The 19,252-nt window shown below is 37.9% G+C and overlaps 4 protein-coding genes across 16 annotated transcripts in view; all 4 read right to left on the bottom strand.

Moving 5' to 3' along the window:
• Positions 1-3,494, bottom strand: part of LOC129807084 (SAFB-like transcription modulator) — a 28,572-nt gene extending 25,078 nt beyond the window's left edge. For 5 of the 12 annotated variants that reach the window (XM_055856120.1, XM_055856150.1, XM_055856156.1 and 2 more), the window contains exons 1-3: positions 3,259-3,486; positions 2,756-3,136; positions 2,518-2,685 (exon numbers count right to left, since the gene is read on the bottom strand). In XM_055856120.1, the coding sequence (XP_055712095.1) occupies positions 2,518-2,685; positions 2,756-3,136; positions 3,259-3,378 (669 nt within the window). In that variant the 5' untranslated portion in view covers positions 3,379-3,486. Of the gene's footprint in view, positions 1-2,517; positions 2,686-2,755; positions 3,137-3,258 lie in introns of all 12 variants that reach the window. The other 7 variants (XM_055856143.1, XM_055856179.1, XM_055856206.1 and 4 more) reach the window with 4 other exon arrangements.
• A 2,618-nt stretch (positions 3,495-6,112) lies between these two features.
• On the bottom strand, positions 6,113-10,175 carry LOC129807164 (uncharacterized). The gene is made up of 2 exons (XM_055856254.1): positions 9,993-10,175; positions 6,113-8,214 (listed from the first exon to the last, which is right to left on the bottom strand). Exons 1-2 carry the CDS (start codon positions 10,110-10,112, stop codon positions 6,205-6,207), a joined length of 2,130 nt encoding a protein of 709 aa, XP_055712229.1. The 5' UTR covers positions 10,113-10,175; the 3' UTR covers positions 6,113-6,204.
• Positions 10,176-10,266: 91 nt separating this feature from the next.
• Positions 10,267-12,832, bottom strand: LOC129807151 (uncharacterized). Of its 2 annotated transcripts, XM_055856244.1 has the most exons (3): positions 12,608-12,832; positions 10,582-12,547; positions 10,267-10,523 (listed from the first exon to the last, which is right to left on the bottom strand). In XM_055856244.1, exons 1-3 carry the CDS (start codon positions 12,725-12,727, stop codon positions 10,516-10,518), a joined length of 2,094 nt encoding a protein of 697 aa, XP_055712219.1. In that variant the 5' UTR covers positions 12,728-12,832; the 3' UTR covers positions 10,267-10,515. The 2 variants fall into 2 exon arrangements, with proteins under 2 accessions (XP_055712219.1, XP_055712209.1); XM_055856234.1 differs by having other exon boundaries at positions 10,267-12,547.
• A 73-nt stretch (positions 12,833-12,905) lies between these two features.
• On the bottom strand, positions 12,906-14,667 carry LOC129807211 (mannose-1-phosphate guanyltransferase beta). Its single transcript, XM_055856317.1, has 4 exons — positions 14,244-14,667; positions 13,647-14,181; positions 13,423-13,587; positions 12,906-13,320 (listed from the first exon to the last, which is right to left on the bottom strand). The coding sequence occupies exons 1-4, from the start codon at positions 14,406-14,408 to the stop codon at positions 13,085-13,087; spliced, it is 1,101 nt and encodes a 366-aa protein (XP_055712292.1). The 5' UTR covers positions 14,409-14,667; the 3' UTR covers positions 12,906-13,084.
• Positions 14,668-19,252: the final 4,585 nt, after the last annotated feature.

Genomic DNA, 19,252 nt, shown 5'->3' with positions numbered 1-19,252 from the left:
CCATAAGTGTATAGCATCCATAAGTGTAGACTCCACCCTATCTATATGCACATGAATAAAAAATCGTTGCATTTCAAAAACTTTGTCGCCCGAATTTCTGTCTAATTCGGCTGACATTTCGGTCTCATATGCCCGAATTTGAGAGAGTCTACTGTATTACCAAAATACACCTCAGGAGTAATAATTATTGAATTTTGGAGAAAAAGTAAGTTATCGGTTATAAATCGGTTCAGTGTTGACACGGGTATTCAGAGGCGCAATTCGTAAGAGCCTTTGTTCTTGGGCCAACGGGGGTGATTTCTGAGTCGACTCTCACAGTTGTAAGTTCGAGTCTCGCCCGGTGCAAAGATCTGAATGTCTGACTTAGACAATTTTCACATGTAATAATAACGTAATATAACGCACCGCCTTCGCCCAACAACTCCAGGAGTATGGAAGAAGCATCCACGCCACGGGAAGGCGCTCCTGGGCGGTCTACAGTGGACTTATCAGATTCATCCACTACGAAAATTGGCATTGTAAAAATTATTACCTTGTATGTATATCTCGCTACGATTAATAATATAATCGGTTCAGTCTTGTCAGAAATTCCAAGACCTTTCTATAGAGACCAAACATGGCCTTATAAGATTGAGAAGTACGCTGTCTAGAATCTTTTTAACCATTGACCTTGAAAAATCGTTACTAGGAATGATTCAAGGGTATTTTCGTATAAGGACGAAAAATCCTGCCTACCCCAAGGTCTGTTTTTTGAGAAATGGTTCCAAAAACCAGCTACCAAGGGTCGAATTTTAAAAATTTTTCAAAAAAAAAATTTATTTTGTTCTAAAGTTACTCTATCATATCCCACAAGTTGGAATTTCTAAAATATTTTCGACACAATAAATTGTTATCAGAAAAAAGGCCTATTTTTGACCTGAGAGACCAATGTAACCCCTTAAGACGGGGTCGCCCGAGAATTTAAGATTTTACCAGGGGTCAGTTTTCCATTTCGGATTAGCGATGCATCCAGGCCACAATTGGATCCATCTTATTCCCCGATTCGTGAAGCCGTTCCATATCACAGCTCTGTATACACACCCAGTGCTGTTACTATATCACAGCTAGAGATGGTAAAATTTCAGAAATCTCACAGCAGCCGCCATCCACTTTAGGCGGAAATTCATGAAATTTCTTGAAATTTACCAACTTTAATCACAGCAGTCCATCTCGGCGTGTGTTTGGATCAGTGACAGTGAATATTTTTTGTATCGACTGAAGTACGAAACTCGTTCTTAACCCATTCAGTCAATGTACCAGAAATACTTGAGATAGAATGTTCATATTTTGGAATTATTTCCTTACTGATTAATAGATGATTTTTTTGAAGAGAAATTTTTTTATCTCTCATGGGGGCTCGGAGAGCAGCCCTCAAACATGCGTCTTAACAGTCACTGAATTTAAATTCTGTAAATTAATTCACTACAAACTCTATTGATTTAGATAGAGTAACTATCCAAGAAAACGCATTGGCAACCAGAATTCAAATCAGGAAAGAGGATGAAGGCCAATTTTAACAAATTCGACGGGATGTCGCTTTTTCCGTCCGCCATTTTGAGCAAAATTTTTGCATGACTTCACGTGAAGCGAGAAAAGAACAAGAAAATGTATTCCCATCTCTGTCGGGCTATTTTTTCAAAGTAATTGAAGGACTAAAGTAAATAAAAATCCATTCCCGACAGAAACTCGAATATCAATTGCCCTCGAATAAATCATCTAAAATCACTCAAATTGCGTATGATGTATAATACCATGGTAAGGAATAGGTTAACTAGGCGGTTCACTTTGTTTGCTAATGTGCACCATAAGCATTACTAATTTAAAGCCGAAATGGTATGAGAGATCTTTTCTGCTGCTGCTCAGCTTTGAACCCGAAACCTCACAGTCATAGAGACACTACTCTATCCACTGATTCACTTGAGGCCCCCGAAGGTCCCAAGTCTCTATCTCTAACCGTTTGAACTCTAGGCGTGGTAACAGTCGGACGGACAAACAGCGTGACGTCATAAAAACTCGAAACTTCAAATTCCAAAAGTTAAAATATTTATAACTCAAATTCCAGGGATCATAACTGACTTTTCTATGGAGTTTGAGCAGTAAAAGGGGTTTTTCGGAATGACGGAAAGGGTGATTTATTTATGACTTTTTCGGCAAACCACATGTCGATATCTACATCAGAGTGGCTAGTTTCCGGTTTTCTGAAATATTTAATATACTATGTTCCCAAAGTTTTTCATGGGATCCCTGAAAAATATATGGGTCCACCGGATTCCCTAAAAAAATGCAAAGGTTCCCTAGCTTCCCTGGCCAGATTGGCTCGAGTTAACCCTTAGGTAGATTTTTTAGCTACCTATTTATTTATTAGTGATCAGGAAGTGGCGAAAAACATTTTGGAAAAGTTTGAGCCCGATTAGATTTTATTAGGATTATAGTGAGATTGTCATGCATCTGATCAAATAATATTATATTAGTACTTACGTTCTTAACCACGTCTTGAAAGAGTTTTTCCTCATCCTCTCCGATGGTTAAATTGAGAGAGTCCTCATTGTCAATATTGTTGCTTTCGGTCTCCTGGGAAGCATCATCCTCCTGGGATGGTTTCTCTTCCTCTGGAACTTTTTCCTCCTTTGTGGGAGTTTCTTTCTTCTGGAAAATCCAACACAGCAAGGACAAAAATTAGGATACAGGCAATTTTTGGATAAAAAATATTATTAACCTCCTCTTTCTTTTCCTCCACCACTTTCTTTTCCTCTTCTTTTTCCTCTTTCTCTTCCTTTTTCTCACTCACATTGACCACCTTTTCCTCGGTGTTCTCTTTGTTTTCATCATCGTCCTCCTTTTCCTTCTTCTCTTCCTGTTTGCCCTTTTCTTCCTTCAAGTCATCATTATCGTTGATGACTGAATCCAAATCATCCTTAACTACTAGATCTTCGAGTATCAACTCATCTCCACTCTCTTCTTTGTCTTCTTCGGTTTCTGCTTTCTTGTTGGGTGTTGCAGATGCTGCAGGAGCTGCAGGAGTCGCACCTTTCTTGGGCGTCCCTCCGCCAATTATAAACACAAATGTGTCTGGATCTTCTTCTTCATCAATTAATGCCTGTAGTAGAACATAGAAAAAATAATTTTAGGCACACAGTTGGCTTTGCAAGGAGCATTTTGTTCATTTTTTCGCAAAAAATTTGGTAGCCCCCAAAATGGCGACGCTTGTCTTTTACTCACCGATTTCAGACGCTCAAGTAGAATCGTTTTTACGCCAGTTGTATCGAGACCCCTCTCCTCCAACTCATGCCTCAAGTCAACCACGCGTAATTCAGACAATTTTCGCTTTTCACCTTCCATTTTTCCTCACGGAATATCACTTCAATTATTTTTTTTCACTTTCTGCACGGGAACCACACCAAAATTTTTCCACAATACTCAGAGATGACGTCTGGCTCTGGAAAGACTGCTGCGGCCGACTGGAATTTTTCGCCGTAAATAAGGCGAAGGGATATTTTGTGTACGACTGGTGGGAAATTTAACGAAAATTAACCCGGTGGGACATGCTAAGGTAAGTGGTAACAAAAATGTTGTTGGCAGCATTTTAACATTAATAGTAATTAAAAATGAACTTTAGTGAAATATTTGCCTTAATTTTCTGAGACCAAAGATTTCATAATCTGACGCGAAGCATTTATGAAATTTTAAAATGTCTTAGGGGAAATGCTTATAATTTTGTCCAGTTTCTTATTTTGGACACTTTGAGGATAACATTGGACACTAAAAATAAATTGATTAAAATGATGGATTTTTATTCCAATATTTGATGAATAATGAATTCTATCTAAATATTTGTTCTTTTTGGAATATTTTAACACTAAATACTTTAAAATTTGAATATGATTTGAGTTGAAATTGCTTTGTTGAAAATTCAGTGTGAGCAATTGCTTACGAGAAATATGACAGAACTTCGTGGCTTACTTCAGTCTTATTTAGTTTTGGTGAAGTACTAACAAAGTTTGTTCGCTGTTTTTGAGTGATATTATTGAATATTCATTGAATATTGTGTTGATTCACGTTACTGATGATTTGTACATTTGACCTGAAGTGAGATTTGCCTTGTGAATTATATTTTTCGTGTGAAAAATGGGAAATTTTTTAAGACATTCACCAGTGAGGTGATGATTCTTATTTTGGACAGGTGTTTTTCTCACGAAATTTCGTGAAGTTTTAGCTTTTGTGATGACTAGGTTGGACAAATGCCTGGAGAAACAAAGGAGCATCATCTCTACGAAAGAGATGCAGTGAGAAATGCCTTGAAAGGCTCCCGGAAAGGGCAGGGAATGAGCGAACCCGCACGTACTTGGAGTACCGAAGTCAACTCACTTTAATGAATGATATGGAAAGTTTCTGGGCTTCTTGTGACATTCCACGTTTCCCTTACATGATCAGGAAGAGGACTTGGTAAGATTGGTTCATAAAATGAAGAACAATGGGCATCCTGTTGAGGCGGATTATCTGTCCAAATTTACAGACAAGTTGTAAAAATTAATAACCAAGTTGTCCAAAATAAGAGTCAAATTCACCTCTACATATCAATTCATTTTTAAACGTATTAAAACTAATTTTAGTAAAAATAAGATGATAAATAGCTTTCCAAGTTTCTAAACAATCCTTCTGAAAAGAGAGTAACAAGAAAAGTCAATTAGTATTGAAAATATGGCACTTCAAACTTAGAATATCGATGCTTATATGCAGACTGTCCAAAATTATGAGCACTTCCCCTATCTAAAAACCAAGATTTCAAGATGTTCCAACTTTCACACTTTTAATGAAACAGTGCTCCTGCCAAATATCATCATATTTCTCTGCTGAATTTGTTGAAATTTCAGAAAATAAATTAGGAAAATTAATTATAAGACTGTTATGGGAGGTCATAATCATAATCGTCAAGAGCAAACAAAACTTATGACCCGTGATAAACCTTGAAATGTTTATGTAAGATGTGATTCTTTTGTCCCAAATATACCCGCAGGCTGATCCTCGAGAATATTTATCCTTGTTAAAATTGGCAGTACAAGATTTTTTTTTGACTGTCATGCACTGAGGGCTTAAGATAATTTTAGTTTAGAAGTGACCTTCAACAATTGTATTAGGTATCTGTTGGCTTTTAATGCCCTAGACACACTTACGACTTAAGCCGAGAGACGACTTAGTGGAACATGATGGAAATGTAGTTTAGCCATTATTTCTAATATAATTACGCTAAGCCGTCTTTCGGCTAATCCTCAGGTCTGTCAAGGCCCTAAGCTTAAACCGCTTAAACCTCGTGACCACATTTTCTCGCGGTGTGACCTACCTTCACACTTGCAAATGCGAGCCCTCACGTTCATTTGTCGGCTTCTTGTGTCGCGGTGTCCTGAATATCTAGCGGCCCTCTTGACGGACGGTGGTTCGGCTAGGTTGAGGGGGCTCATTGCGCCGAAATCTGTTAGTGAGAGATTCTGTCGCACTTTCTTTGTTAGGGGAGTCGACCAGTACAACTCCCTTCCTCCTCTTACGAGACAATCGGTTGTTGCTATAAGGGAGCACTTCCTGAACTCATCTGAGTAGTTCTTTGAATCTTAACAATTTTTCTTTTTTACTTAACTAATTTTTAATTATTCTTCCAAAATTTTTTTTTACTGATTATTTTTTTTTGTATTTTTTATTCTTCATCTGCCACAAATTTGTAAGAGGGAAACACCCTATTTTTGATGAATAAATGAATTGAATTGAATTGAAGTCTTGTGCATAAATTTCCCTTATTTTTAATCTTTTACTGTCAAATTTTACAAGATAAATATTTCCAAGAATCAGCCTGAGTCTGGTGTTGTACTTCGATACGTACATCTAGAAATAGGTATACCATTTCGATTAAATTACAAGATCAAAGACAGTCTTTTTTCATATTAATTCTCCTTTTGTATCACCTCTTGTAGAAATATTCCCCATCAAGAAAGATTTTCGCATGAAACTCTTTAAATTGATAACTAATCCTAAAAGTTCCAAGGACCTCCGATGCCGTTTGTCGGTTTGCACATTTAAAAAAATATTGTGGATAGTAAATCTTTATTTAATATTATGGAATCTTTTTAGTGAGTTTCACGAGAGTGATCAGAAAAAATGTTCCTCTACACATTTTGTCTAGTATGGCCTGTTCTTGTAATAAGTATCTGGATATCTCGTATTTTCACGTGAAGAATCTTCCTGCCTGCGTCTATTAAAATTATTAAATTGTTCTTCATGATGACCCCTCATCCCTTGTGGCCCTAAAGCCCTTAGGGAAGCCTCTCTGGATACAGAAGCCCCAGAAGCCCGATAATCAGATCGTGGTTCAGCATAATTATCAATCATTCTTCTATCTGCCCATATATCAGACCTAGTTGACTGATTACCGTAGTTTCTGTTATAATCATTGGCTTCTGCGTGAGGATAGGGCCTCATATTATTGGACATGGCAGACATGTTAACGTGCTCTCTCTGTGACGATGCCTGACTGAAAAATCTCGGAGGGCTCGGTGCAATTGGAGATCGTGACCTAGATCTGGAATACTGATTATGAGGTTTTCTTGACACTCCCTCTACCACCGGAGCACCTCTTCGATCATTTGGCATCGAACGTATGGGGGGTTTTCTCGATGATCGTGACCCTTCACCATTGCTCTTGGAACGCCTTCGAGCTTCGGCAAACATCGAATTCATGGCCCTTGAGCTAGACTCCATTCTTGGGCCAGGTGCTCGTGGGCTTGAACTAGGCACTGCTAAGGAAGTAGCCTTGTCCCTTTGCTTTGCGCTGACCACAACTGGGGTCTCTACAACGGTGGTCGTTGCAATCTTTCTTTTTTGGTTTTGCCTCCACCTGAGACGTTGTCTCCTGGAGAAAGTAGGCTTTTCTGCCGAGGGCTGCGGCTGTGGAGCCACTTTAATGGCTGTAGCTTGGCCTTCTGGTGCTGTTGAAGCCTTTCTCTTCCTCCTGGACTCTACGTAATTCTCCCTGAGAGATCCTTTAGATTTCAATTGGACCGTTCCAAATTGATAATGAATTTTGAAACTGCATTTCTTCAATTGTTCTGCTGCAGAGTGATCAATAGAAAGAGTTATGAGTACACCAGATCCCTCAGTCTCTCTCCGGATCACTCCCCACTTCTGCGCTTCGAGACCATCATTTTGGGCAGCGACATAGCCAAGAATTGCCTCTGAGGTTTTTTCTGCGGAATTTGGAAAATATCCCTTGATTACATGGAGACGAGGTATATCACTTGCCTCCACCGCCTTCAAACTGGCACCTTGCCATGGCTGCAGATCGTCCACTATACCCTTCAGCCATTCAGCTGTGGATCTATTGGAACAATCAAACAACATCCAGCCCATTTTGAAGTTGCAACCAGAGAATTGTGGTTTAAGTTCCTTATTTGCTTGTTCAAGAATTCTGTCCATGACACATTTCTGCACAGTTAGCATTTGCTCAGTAGTGAGAGATTGGTTAGGGTAATTCGATGACAGTATCCCAATGGGAACACTACCAGTTGCCTCTTTAAAGCTATCATCTAGCTTTTTGGCAGACGAATTATCGCCCACATGGACAGTTTCTCGTTTTTCCTTGGATTCATCAGTGGAACCCAATTGCTCAGATGATGTGTCTTTGAAGCGATTCTTCATTGCTTCAAAGATTTCGAGAGTTGGATGTGCGGCAAGCCATTTGGTTTCGTGTCCAAGGGGATGACCCTGCGACACTAACCATTTGTATCGCTTGCGAGCTGCACCACTGAGTTTAATCTTCTCACCGACGGATGGAGTGCTATTTTTCACCTCTCCAATATCTTTACTTTCAACAACTTCATTTTCTTTTGTCTCTTGTGCAGCTGAATCTTCAGTGACAAGCACACAGTCATCTACTTCTTCTTGTTTCGCAGATGAATCTTCTGTGGCAATCACAGACTCATCTACTTTTGCCTTTTGAGCAGATGAATCTTCTGTGACAAGCACAGACTCATCCACTTTAACTTCAGACATTTCAGATTCTTCAGGCTTGCCATCCTGTTCAAGAGAGACTGGTGATTCCACAACTTTCTCGGAATCATTCGTCGTTAATTCTTCACTAATTACAAACTCAAAGGTATCCAGGTCCAGATCCTCCGCCTCGGCTTCTAAGGCCTGCGAATAAAAAAGAGTCAGTAATAAGTCCAAATCAGCTTATGGCAGGTATGATTCTTTCATTACAAATTCAGATTGGGGACCAATTCGAAGTTCAGATAAGTTTATGGTAGCTGAGATTCTTTACAAACAACCGCGAAATACGTGCGACTCGAATACTTGCAAATTGTAAGATAGAGTAAGAGAAATACACAAAAATATCTGAAAGCTTTAAAGTCGAATATTAGAAACAGCCACTTTCAGCTTGAAATGTGCGAAGTTTTACTTGAAAATTTATACAATTCGCAAATAAATTGGATGTCCGCGAAAAATTCCAGGATCCGTGAAGATTCGCGAAAAAAACGTGTGTGTGTTTGTGTGTATGGTGTGTGTATATAACAAGATGGAGTTATATGCCGCGTATCCCGCCTTGTTCATCTAATTCAATTTTGTTGTAAAAATTTTCTTACAAGTGTTTTTGTGAAAAGCAATATCTCGACAACTGTTGGACATTTAATTACAATGTAATTTTTTAACATTATCTAAGATCTACAGAATGGATCTAATAGAATCGAAATCGGTAGGATACTTTCTCTAATAATTAGGAAAAAGCGATTTTGAAATGGAAATTTTTTTCATATACTTCATTTCATTCAGAGTGCAACATCTCGAGAACTATCGTACCTTTTTTAAAGTGTTTCTTTAATTGGTATACAAAAGTAGCTCTAAATATGACGGTAAATAGAGTGAAATTGGTTGAATAGATTTCGAGAAAAGTTTTAAAAAACATCAAATTCATAAAAATTCAATTTTCACGAAAGTTAAAATATCTCGAAAACACGATACGTTTTTTTTTTTGTAAATTCATCTACTTAAAAAGATCTACAAAATGCGCATACACTCAGTTCTTCGTTATCCGTTATTCTTAAACCTAAATTTTTATATTTTGTGCTGTATGACCAAAAACTGATAAAATGAAAATAACAATTTGTATTCACACTGGACAAATTTTTGCACGTTCCGTAAAAAAAAGTTATCAATCAGGGGCCTCTCGACATTTCAATTTTCCATACGTTTTTGTATAGAGGCACTGAAGAGTATTGGCAAGTTTTTTCCTAAAGAGAATTGGCTTATCAGTCTGATACAAGGAAAAGTGAAAAATATCTTCACATTTTATTTGGCTTGATGGGCCCCTGTTATGAATATATCAACCGGATCAACCGTCAGTGTTTGGCTGCTGTCACCCGGATTTCGAAGTGCCGGATAACGAAGAGCTGAGTGTGAAAGTATCAAAATCGGTACAATAATTCCCAGGATAATTTAGGAAAACCGTTTTTTTGCACATTTTTTAAAATACCTCAACACCGCTTATTTCTGAAAATAACTGCAAATTTTTGTCATCAGGGTTCAGGGTATGCTTGAAACGGGTCCCGTCAAAATCCCGAAAGCCAAAATTCCGAACGCCAAAATACCGAAAGCCAAAATCCCGAATTCTTAAAAGTGTCATAGCTACTCCCATAATTGCACCCGCACTTGCTGTAGGCAAAAGGTAAAATTTCTGTGCTTGGAAAATTATTCTAAACATTTTCCCCCATATAATTTCATCCATTTCAGGATTTTGAACATTCGGGGATTTTGGCTGTCATCGGCTTCAAACACCTATCCTGTGAATCTGAAACCTATCGGTGAAAGTCGACCAAATTGCTGATTACAATAGGTGTGAATTTGAAGGAGTCACACCTAAAAAGCCGCATGACATTTTCATCAAGCGGCCATCTAGAAATCCCGTCTAATCTCACCTTTTTCAGACGCTCTGCGAGCACAGGCTTCAAGCCAGTTGTATCTAGACCTCTTTTTGAAAGTTCATTCCTCAAATCTATCACTCTCAAATCCTTAAATTTACGCTTTTCACTCTCCATTTTTTGTCACAAAAACCCAGCCACCAACCAAACTTTCGCTTCGATAAAGCTGCCGACTGGAATATTTCGCCGCAACGAAGACCGACTATGGTCAACGAAAGTGACGATCAAGTAAACGAAGAGAAATCAACAAATTTTGAAAAAAGGCGGAATGTATTCAACGTATTTTATTTAAAGAAAAATTCAATTCAAATTAATTTTACTGTTTTCCCTGATAAATAATCCTGCCTGAACTAGATAAAGAAGAGACGAAAATCCGAAAACCTCTCTGGAAAAGCTTCAACCTCGTAAAAAGTTACAAATCACGCTGTGTTCATTTCGCCTCGAATTCCGTAAGAATGATCACGGCCAATTTTTGGGGTAAAATCCTCGGGCTTTGTGGATGTCAAGGCACGTCCGGCCCCTACAAAACTTTAAAGAAAAGGAGGATAAAATCCTCGGTACAACGTTATTTCCTGTGGTGACCTGCTTCTATCCCGATCGTAAACATTGTTTATTTCAGGATTAATTCTCAAGCGTTTTGTTCTTAAAGAAGGGGCACTTTCTTGTCTTTCTCGAGACAAATCTCTCCGTCTGTAATCATTCTCTTCATGATGACTCCTCATACTGTATGAACCTGAATCTCTGGATATTTGTCTGGGCGGAGAATTATCAATTGCTCTTCTTCGTGTCCACATGTCAGAATCATCACTGCAATCTCCATGAGTATACTTCATTTCGCTATGAGAATAATACCTCGAGTCCCCTGAGATCGGAGAATTGCGAGATCGTTCTCTTGATGATGATGCTAGACAAATATTTGGTGGAGACCGTGGAGGAACAGGAGATCGAGATGAACTTGAATGTGGCTTACGAGATTTTTTGGAGTGTTTTTCTTTCACAGTGTTACCCTTCTGTTTTTGAGGGACAGCAGCAGGGTTTTTATTTCCCTCCAATGCATTCATGGATGCCATTGTTGCTTTAATCTTCCTACGTTTTCTCCGACGTTGCGTTTCAGTCATGGGACGCTTGGGATCATTCGTAGGCTTTGCTTGAGTCACCACTGATGCCTTGGATTTGTCCTCTGTAGGTTTGGGCGCCGTAGGTTTGGGCGGATTCGGCTGGTTTTGGATAGGAAGAGTTTTTGTTGGGTTATCAATTTGAGTGTCCGTCAATGGGATATATCTCCGGTTGAAGACAACAGTTCCGTAGCGGAAGTGGATTTTGTAGCCGCAATTTTTGAGCTCTTTTATGACCGTTTGAGAGACAGAGAATGTCATGATGGATGAAGTAGTCTTTTGCTGCCTTCGTAGTATCTTCCAATTTCCTGTCTGTAAATTCTCATTCTGACTCTCAATGAACCCAAGGATAGTTGCTGTCTCCATATGGGCAGTCTCTGGAAAAGTTGTTTCAATCATTTGGTCTTCAGGTAATTCCTTGCCTTCCACCATTTTCAATTTGTACTCCTGGGACACAGTTATATCCTTCACTGCCATTTTCAACCATTCCGCTGTTGCTCTATTTGAGCATTTCAGTGATAACCAGTCACTCTTGAATTCAATCCCTGAGAATTTCGGCTTGAAAGATTTATTCTTTTGATTTAGCACCTGAAAATCAATTGCTTCCTGGATGCTATTCATCTGTGCTTTTGTCAGGGTTTTTGTGGGGAAGTTAGATGGAACAATGCCTACTGCCACTGTTTTCGCTTCTTGACTGAACTCACTGAAACTGTGGTCAGCAGCGGTGGTTGACTTAGGAGGCTTTGGAGGTGCTTTTGAGTTGTTTTTGTTGCATTCGTGTTTCTCCTGTTTTTTGGATTTCTCCTGTTTCTTGGATTTAGCCGATTTTGAAGAATTACTCGAGTCACTTGTCTGCTTTTTGTCAGCAATAGGCTTTGCAGGAGGTTCAGAATGTATTCCTGGGCTGGGATCAGACTTTATTTTAATATTCTCGGATATTCGAACCTCCCGGGATTTCTCAGTGTGAGATTTCTGGACAGCAACATTGTTAGTTTTTTGCTGAATTGGCTGCATTGCTGAACTGGATTCATGCTCTATTTTAATTTTCTTGGCCCGAGGAAAGTCTGAGGAATCTTCAGAGTTAGATCTCTTTTCACTTACACTTTTTTTCGCAAGCAACTTTGTTTGATATCCAGCTACGTGCCCCAAAGCCAAGAGCATTTTATAGCGATCCTCTTCGAAGCCACTGAGGGTAATATCTTCATCTTTGTCTGTTTGATCTTTTGAATTACCTTCAATAGCTTCGATAGCTATCTCTGTTGAACTGTTATTTGGCTCAATTTTGGGGATTACCTGAGAGAATTGAGATTCAGGCTTAGACTCCTTAGGAGGAATTGATGTTGCTGGTTCTTGGTTGTTTACAACAGCTGTAGAAGCCACTTCCTCTCCTATAACAAACTCAAATGTCGATGGATCCTTCTCCTCCTCAGTCAAAGCCTGCGAATTTTACAATTTAACTCTCTGTGACATTGAATTTGGAGGTTCTGTTTTCCTTACCAATTTGAGACGCTTTACAAGACTGGGTTTTAATCCCGTTGTATCGAGTTTTCTTTTTGATAATTCATTCCTCAAATCAACTACACGCAATTCTGATAATTTTCTCTTTGCAATTTTCATGATTTATCAGAAATGTATCATTAAAAACTTGAGAAAATTTACACGAAACACATTGCGCGGTTGATAAAGTTCCTGGAAGGATATTCCCATATGGTTTGGAATATTTCGCCGTTTTCGCCCAATTCCAGGGCTTGAGCACCTTTTCGCGAAATGCAAAAAAAAAAGCAATGAAAAAATATTTAATATTCTCTCATTTTTTTATTATATTCCAAAATGTAGCCAAAATGGGTACAAATATAGATTGCAAGTGTAAAAGTTTTAAAGCCACTTTTACTGTGGCGCATTGTTCACTGATTGCAGTAACACTGTAAAAAGGATCTGCCCTATTGGAGGAATTTTTAGCTTGTCCGGTGATGCTTACATGATAATCTGAGGCTCTGGAACACTGTGTGCAATGCTCTTGTGCGGCAAAACTTGTCCACCGTTGATGTATATTTCATCCTTGACGATTACATCTTCCCCAAGAACTGAAATACCTTCAAGTCTCACCCATCTGCCCACAGTGGATCGCCAGCCAATGATACAGCTATCTAACCAGGAATGCGATCTCACAATTGCCCCCTTTAAGATAGTTGAGCGTTTTATGCAGGCTCCTAGAATAAAATTTGTATTTCAGGAAGGCACAAGCCAGGTACTTGAGATAAGATTTGATAAGGCAGAAATAGAAATTTTATCAATTCGGAGAATACACTTACCATCCTCAATCACGACATCCGGACCGATAGTCACATTAGGGCCAATACGGCATCCAGCACCAATTTTAGCCGTGGGATCTACCAAAACATTTCCCACAGTTCCTGGACCAGAATACAGGGTTTCGGGTTTTTTCTGCCTCACCGATGTCAAGTATAGACACATTCCTGAAATCCAGTGCAAAAGTTTAGTATCTCGCACAATCACATCGTTTGTCAATTCCCACCGGTTAAAAAATCCTTTGGTTGTCCAACATCCATCCAGAATCCACTCAATTCCATGGCATAGAGTTCCTTTTCCTGTGACATTACAGGAAAAACTTCCTTCTCAATCGACGTGGGTTTTATCTCAATTCTCGACAGTACTGACGGATTCAAGATGTACATGCCAGCATTAATCTTGTTGCTGATAAACTCCTGTGGCTTTTCAATGAAGCTATCAATGCATCCAGCTTCATTGTACAGCACCACACCATATTTAGATGGTTCGTCCACTTTGGTGACCACAATTGTGCCTTCTTTGCCATGAGCACGGTGGAATGATTCAAGTTGCTTGAATGGAAAGTCGCAGATAACATCCGAATTGAGGACAAAAAAGGGTTCAGGACTCGCTGAAAGAATTTCCTTAGCAAGGGCTAGGGGTCCAGCAGTACCCAATGGTTCACTTTCATGCGAAAATATAAGTTGAACTCCGAGTTTTTCAGCTTCCTGCCTCAATTCGGCTTCCATCTGCTCGGCTCTGTACGATACAGCCAAGATGACCTGCGAATAGACAAAGGTCACACGAGAGATCAAAGATGCAGTTGCCTGGTGCGGTTTTTCACCTCAGAAACTCCAGCATCGACAAGTGCCTCCATTTGATGCATCAAAATGGGTTTATTAGCAAATTCCACAAGGGGCTTTGGTCGACTCAGGGTAAGTGGACGCAAACGGGTCCCATATCCACCCACTAGAATCAAGGCTCGCATTCCCTTTCGCGGATTTTCCATCGTGTCTTGTCACTTCCTCTCCAGGGACTTTTGACCACCGTCAAAACAATGAAATTACTGCTTGAAAAAGTCTTCACAAATATTCTCACGATACTATCGCGGCATTTACTCAATGATATCGCAGAGTAGATTTACTTTCTTCCTTAGATTAATCAACCCAGAGATAATTTAGTTTTACACGTCACATCACTTGGAAAATGTAAATAATATGCTGACAATTGCACAATGGACCCGCCTTCCGGAAGTTTCCGGAGTAAACAATGTGCCATAACCTCACTAAACCTTCCAGTCTTTCCAGTGTATTGTTTATAGTTTTGCTGTTTTTCATACTTGGTGGACACTTTTTGTGAGATAATTGCTGATTTCAGTGATATTTTGTGTGACTATAATAGAATTCTGAATATACAGTAACAAAGCAAGATACCTGTGAAATGCATGATGAATGTCATGTCTTTAAATAATTTAAAAAGGCTAATCAGAGAGTCATCAACAGACATTCTACCGATTCTATTATCCCTCGATTTTGAGTTATATAGGGGAAACTGGGGCACCACCACACACGGGGTACCACCAAACACTGCGATTTTTTAATCGGATATTCGACTTCAGAGGATAAGACCTATAAGAATTTATAGGCACTATAGGGATGCTTGTCCACTGAAGAAATGGTCAAGATGGATTACCAGGAAGATTCCTTGAACACCAGGAGTACAGTGTTCATCAAGACAATCCAGTTTGCCATGGTTTTGGCCAAATTAGTAACTTCAAGCAAAAAAAAACTCTTAAAAAGCCCGTGATATAGATTTTGAAAATGGTATGTACACTTCCCTTGAGGACAACAGGGTCATATATGATCCGGGGTTTTCACGCAATGGAAAATTTTTTCCTCTCTGAACTATTATATTTCATCATAAAGCATTAGGAAAAACTCAATTTTACATGAATTCATCTGCTGAATAAAAGTGGGACGCGAAAGAGTTAACATACCAATCATTTCCCCCGCCCCTCCCTTTTTCCTCCAAATGAGGGTCAATTTTTATCACTCGCTCGCACCCTTCAGCTCTTTCTTGGCCGAGAGAAATCCACTCGCACAACCCACAGATTCGATTCCTTTTGAAACGACTTCTTATAATGTGTAAAGTAATCGTTGTATGTACTCAAGCCTTTTTTTTAAGTTTAGAAGAGGTTACCTGGTTACCTAGGCGGACATTCCGTCCTGCTACGAAACAGTTAAATCATTCCTAATAACGGGGTTTTCAAGGTCAAGGTTAACCCTTTAAGAACGATTGGAACACCGGTGTCCCATAAATAATTTTTGATAATCAATAATAATAATTGCAAAGTAGAAGGTTGAAGGAATTTAGAATATTTTTTAAAAGTTCTCAGCTACATATTTCCTATATAGGGTGGAGTAACCACTCACTTATCGCCATGTTTAGGAAAAACGGAAATTAATTTTATTATAACTTTTGAACCCTTATTACAAGATATACTCAAATTTAACACAAAGGTTACTTAACTCTTTCCGGACCACAACATATCCAGCAAACGAATTTCAGTAAAACTCACTTTATTGTAACTCTTAGTGGTCAAATATGATACTTTAGTAGAAAAAGAATTTTCTCCGCCTCTGGGAAACTGGAAAACTCATGGGTACTCTCGTCCCCAAAAGAACGAAAAGGAGACAAACTTGGACAAATTTCAATTTTCCAAAAGCCAATAATATCAATTTTGTGAATTATTTTTGCGTGTCAAATGACTCCTTTACAATTTTGATCACTAAAACAAGAAGAATTATTGACCAGTATCTTGTGGGATGTCCAGGAAGTGCTAAAAAGGACACCCAGCTTTTCCTCGAGAGGTTTTTCCTTATCGGGTCTAGAAATATCAAAAATGTCACAATATCTACAAGGAAGCAGAAAATCGAAAATTCACTATTTTTGACCAAAAATATCTTAGCTCAGGAGTTAATTGGGATCCTGCAAAAAATATCCTAGATTTGGACATCCTTATAGTTTCATCTTCCTTGTAATCATCCACAAGAATCGGATTTTTATCGATTCTAAATGGTCTAAAAAAATTATTTTTTCCATGGGTACCCAGAGTCCCAAAGGAGACGAAAGAGTTAAATGTATTGACTGCAGATTCATAAAAACAGTAGTCCTCAAATTTAACCATGGACTACTTAAAAAACTGATTTTTATTAACAGTGCAAAAATAACCACTTCGTCGCCATTTTTTTCACCACTTTTCGCCAGTTCTGTAACCACTTCTCGCCACCCACTTGGAAAGGTTCAAACTAAATTATTCTGGGCAAATATTATGCAAAGATTACATTCAGTATTTTTCTTTCCTCATGATCACCCTATTATTACTCATTTTAAATGATTTTTCTTTGCTTTTATTTTAGAAATAAAACAATTGGACTATTGCATAAAAAAGTAAACAATCCAGAGGCCCAATTATTTAAACTCTCAATCGCACCCGCGAGCTCTTTAGTGGCCGAGAGAAATCCACTCGCACACCCCGTAGATTCAAATCCTTCTGTAATGCCTTCTTTATAACATAAAGTACTCGTTGCACGTACTCAAGAATTTCCGGTGTGTGCGAGTCAATTTTTCTCGCCCACTAAAGAGCTCGCGGGTGCGAGTGAGAATTTCAAAAATTGGCCCTCAGATTTGACAACTGAGAATCTTCAAAGTGAAGTTAGCGTCGCTCTTTGTAAAGAGATGGCGACAGGTGGTAAAATCACTCCAAAATATTACCACTTTTCGCCATGCTTCATTATTATATAAATATAATATAAAATGAAATATTTATTAACTAAATACTAATTTTATCTATTCCACGTGTAATTAAATATTCAATAGACAAATTATTTATTCAAAAACGTACATTTTGCTTGATGAGAATTTGAAATGGATCTAATTGTATAAAATTATTAACTTAATAGAATAAGGGAATCCATACACTGAGAGAAATCCGAAAAAGTTAAAATAACATTCCGGAAATGTTAATTTTACCCTGCAGTATTGATCCGAAATCGGTGTAAATATTACCATTTTTAGGTGTATTGGGGGTTAAAGTTACCCTTTTTCATGTTAATTTTACCCTTAGAAAGGTGTAAAATTAACATTAAAAAATGTTGATATATTTTTACACCTAGAAAGTGTTAAAGTTCTGAGGAAAAAATGTTAATCACACCCTCTTTTTATTTTTTTCCAATCTCCAATTTTTTTCTCAGTGTATTGAAATTTTTAGGATCTTTGAAATTGATTTTTGTTTAATAATTTTGTAAACTGAATACTAGGGACTCCTTTATAATATTGTAAACTTTCTAATATATAAACTCCTTATTTCGCAAAGAAGCAGAATAGTGGCAATTACTAGAATATTTGAGTAAGCTTCACAATAGGATAGACTCACATCACAATCAAAGTGAAGGAGTTTTCCATCGTTTTATCCTGGAAGTTGGTCGCCAACGCTAAGATGACGATGGCCATAACGTAAGGTGGATCTAATATGAGTAATTCTCAATTCAATTCAATATATTTGTCCCCAATTAATGCTTGAAATTACCCTCAATTAAACCTGAACCACAGATCGTAAATGCCAAAAGCAAGCATAATGAGGGATCATGAGTGTCAACTTGGCCAATAAAGGCACAAGTCGTCAAGAGAGTGTCCCATGGGATAACATTTAAGGATAACAGCGAAGGCCTATGTCATGGCTAATTGCTTATGGTAATAAGAATAATAAATACACTGAGGGAAATCCGAAAAAGTTAAAATAACATTCCGGATATGTTAATTTTACCCTGCAGTATTGATCCGAAATCGGTGTAAATATTACCATTTTTTTTGTATTGGGGGTTAAAGTTACCTTTTTTCATGTTAATTTTACCCTTAAAAAGGTGTAAAATTAACATTAAAAAATGTTGATATATTTTTACACCTAAAAAGTGTTAAAGTTATGAGGAAAAAATGTTAATCGCACCCTCTTTTTTTCTCAGTGTACTGTATATGCAGGGGACTTTGCACCCCAACTTTTCGTAAGCTTTTCTTCAATGGTAACACTAAAGAATGGTCTTTAAGACCATCGCTAAGTGCCCTCATGGTCTTTAGATCATCCTTGAGTTCTAGAACTTAAGAGAAGCCTACGGAAAACATGGGTGCAGTGTCCAGTATTAACAGTACTACAAACATTTAGTAACACGCCCATTTTTCAGGTTATAGCCAGTTTCAAATTGTATTATTATTATTAATCGTGGCGAAATTCCTCCTGATATTGGCTTAATGTAAATTCAATTATAAGAGAAATATTTATTCCGTTGCTGTCAAAGAACGGTTCCTAATAGTTCAACGCCCTAAAAAATAAGCCACGCCCTTTATAGGATATCTATATAGAGAAATGATGCGAACCAAGCTCCAAATAAAATTTATTTTCAGCATGATCTAGGATGAGATAAATTAGATTGATTAATATTTAAAAAATATATATATATATATTAAACTCTGATAGATTTTGCTAAAATTTCTTTTAAAACAAACTAAAACACTCGGACTATCTAATTCTACCCCAGCTAATTCAGCCCCAGTCCAGTTAAAAAATAATTTCAAATTAAGCAAAGAGAAATTTTAGTCACGCCACGCCCTTGAAGAACCACACCCATTCTTATATTTTTTTTTTGTTTTTAAATAAATCCTTAACGATTAAAATTTAAAAATTCTTATATCTTAACTTTTCGTCTTCTTTGCTGTGAAGCTTATTCAAATGATCTATTACTATCTTTTTACAAAATATCGATCAAAAACACTTTGACTTTTAGTTCCGCTATACCTCCC

The sequence above is a fragment of the Phlebotomus papatasi genome, chromosome 1, assembly GCF_024763615.1.
Source record: "Phlebotomus papatasi isolate M1 chromosome 1, Ppap_2.1, whole genome shotgun sequence".
Classification (NCBI taxonomy): Eukaryota; Metazoa; Arthropoda; class Insecta; order Diptera; family Psychodidae; genus Phlebotomus; species Phlebotomus papatasi.
This window is presented reverse-complemented; position numbering and strand designations above follow the sequence as displayed.

Coding starts and splice junctions, on each gene's coding strand:
- LOC129807164 (XM_055856254.1), bottom strand. CDS start 10,112: ATGGAGAGTGAAAAGCGTAAATTTAAGGATTTGAGAGTGATAGATTTG. Junction 8,215..9,992: donor TCGCAGAGCGTCTGAAAAAG/GTGAGATTAGAC, acceptor TTTTATTCGCAG/GCCTTAGAAGCCGAGGCGGA.
- LOC129807151 (XM_055856234.1), bottom strand. CDS start 12,727: ATGAAAATTGCAAAGAGAAAATTATCAGAATTGCGTGTAGTTGATTTG. Junction 12,548..12,607: donor TTGTAAAGCGTCTCAAATTG/GTAAGGAAAACA, acceptor TAAAATTCGCAG/GCTTTGACTGAGGAGGAGAA.
- LOC129807211 (XM_055856317.1), bottom strand. CDS start 14,408: ATGGAAAATCCGCGAAAGGGAATGCGAGCCTTGATTCTAGTGGGTGGA. Junction 14,182..14,243: donor TCGATGCTGGAGTTTCTGAG/GTGAAAAACCGC, acceptor GTCTATTCGCAG/GTCATCTTGGCTGTATCGTA. Junction 13,588..13,646: donor ACCAAAGGATTTTTTAACCG/GTGGGAATTGAC, acceptor ACTGGATTTCAG/GAATGTGTCTATACTTGACA.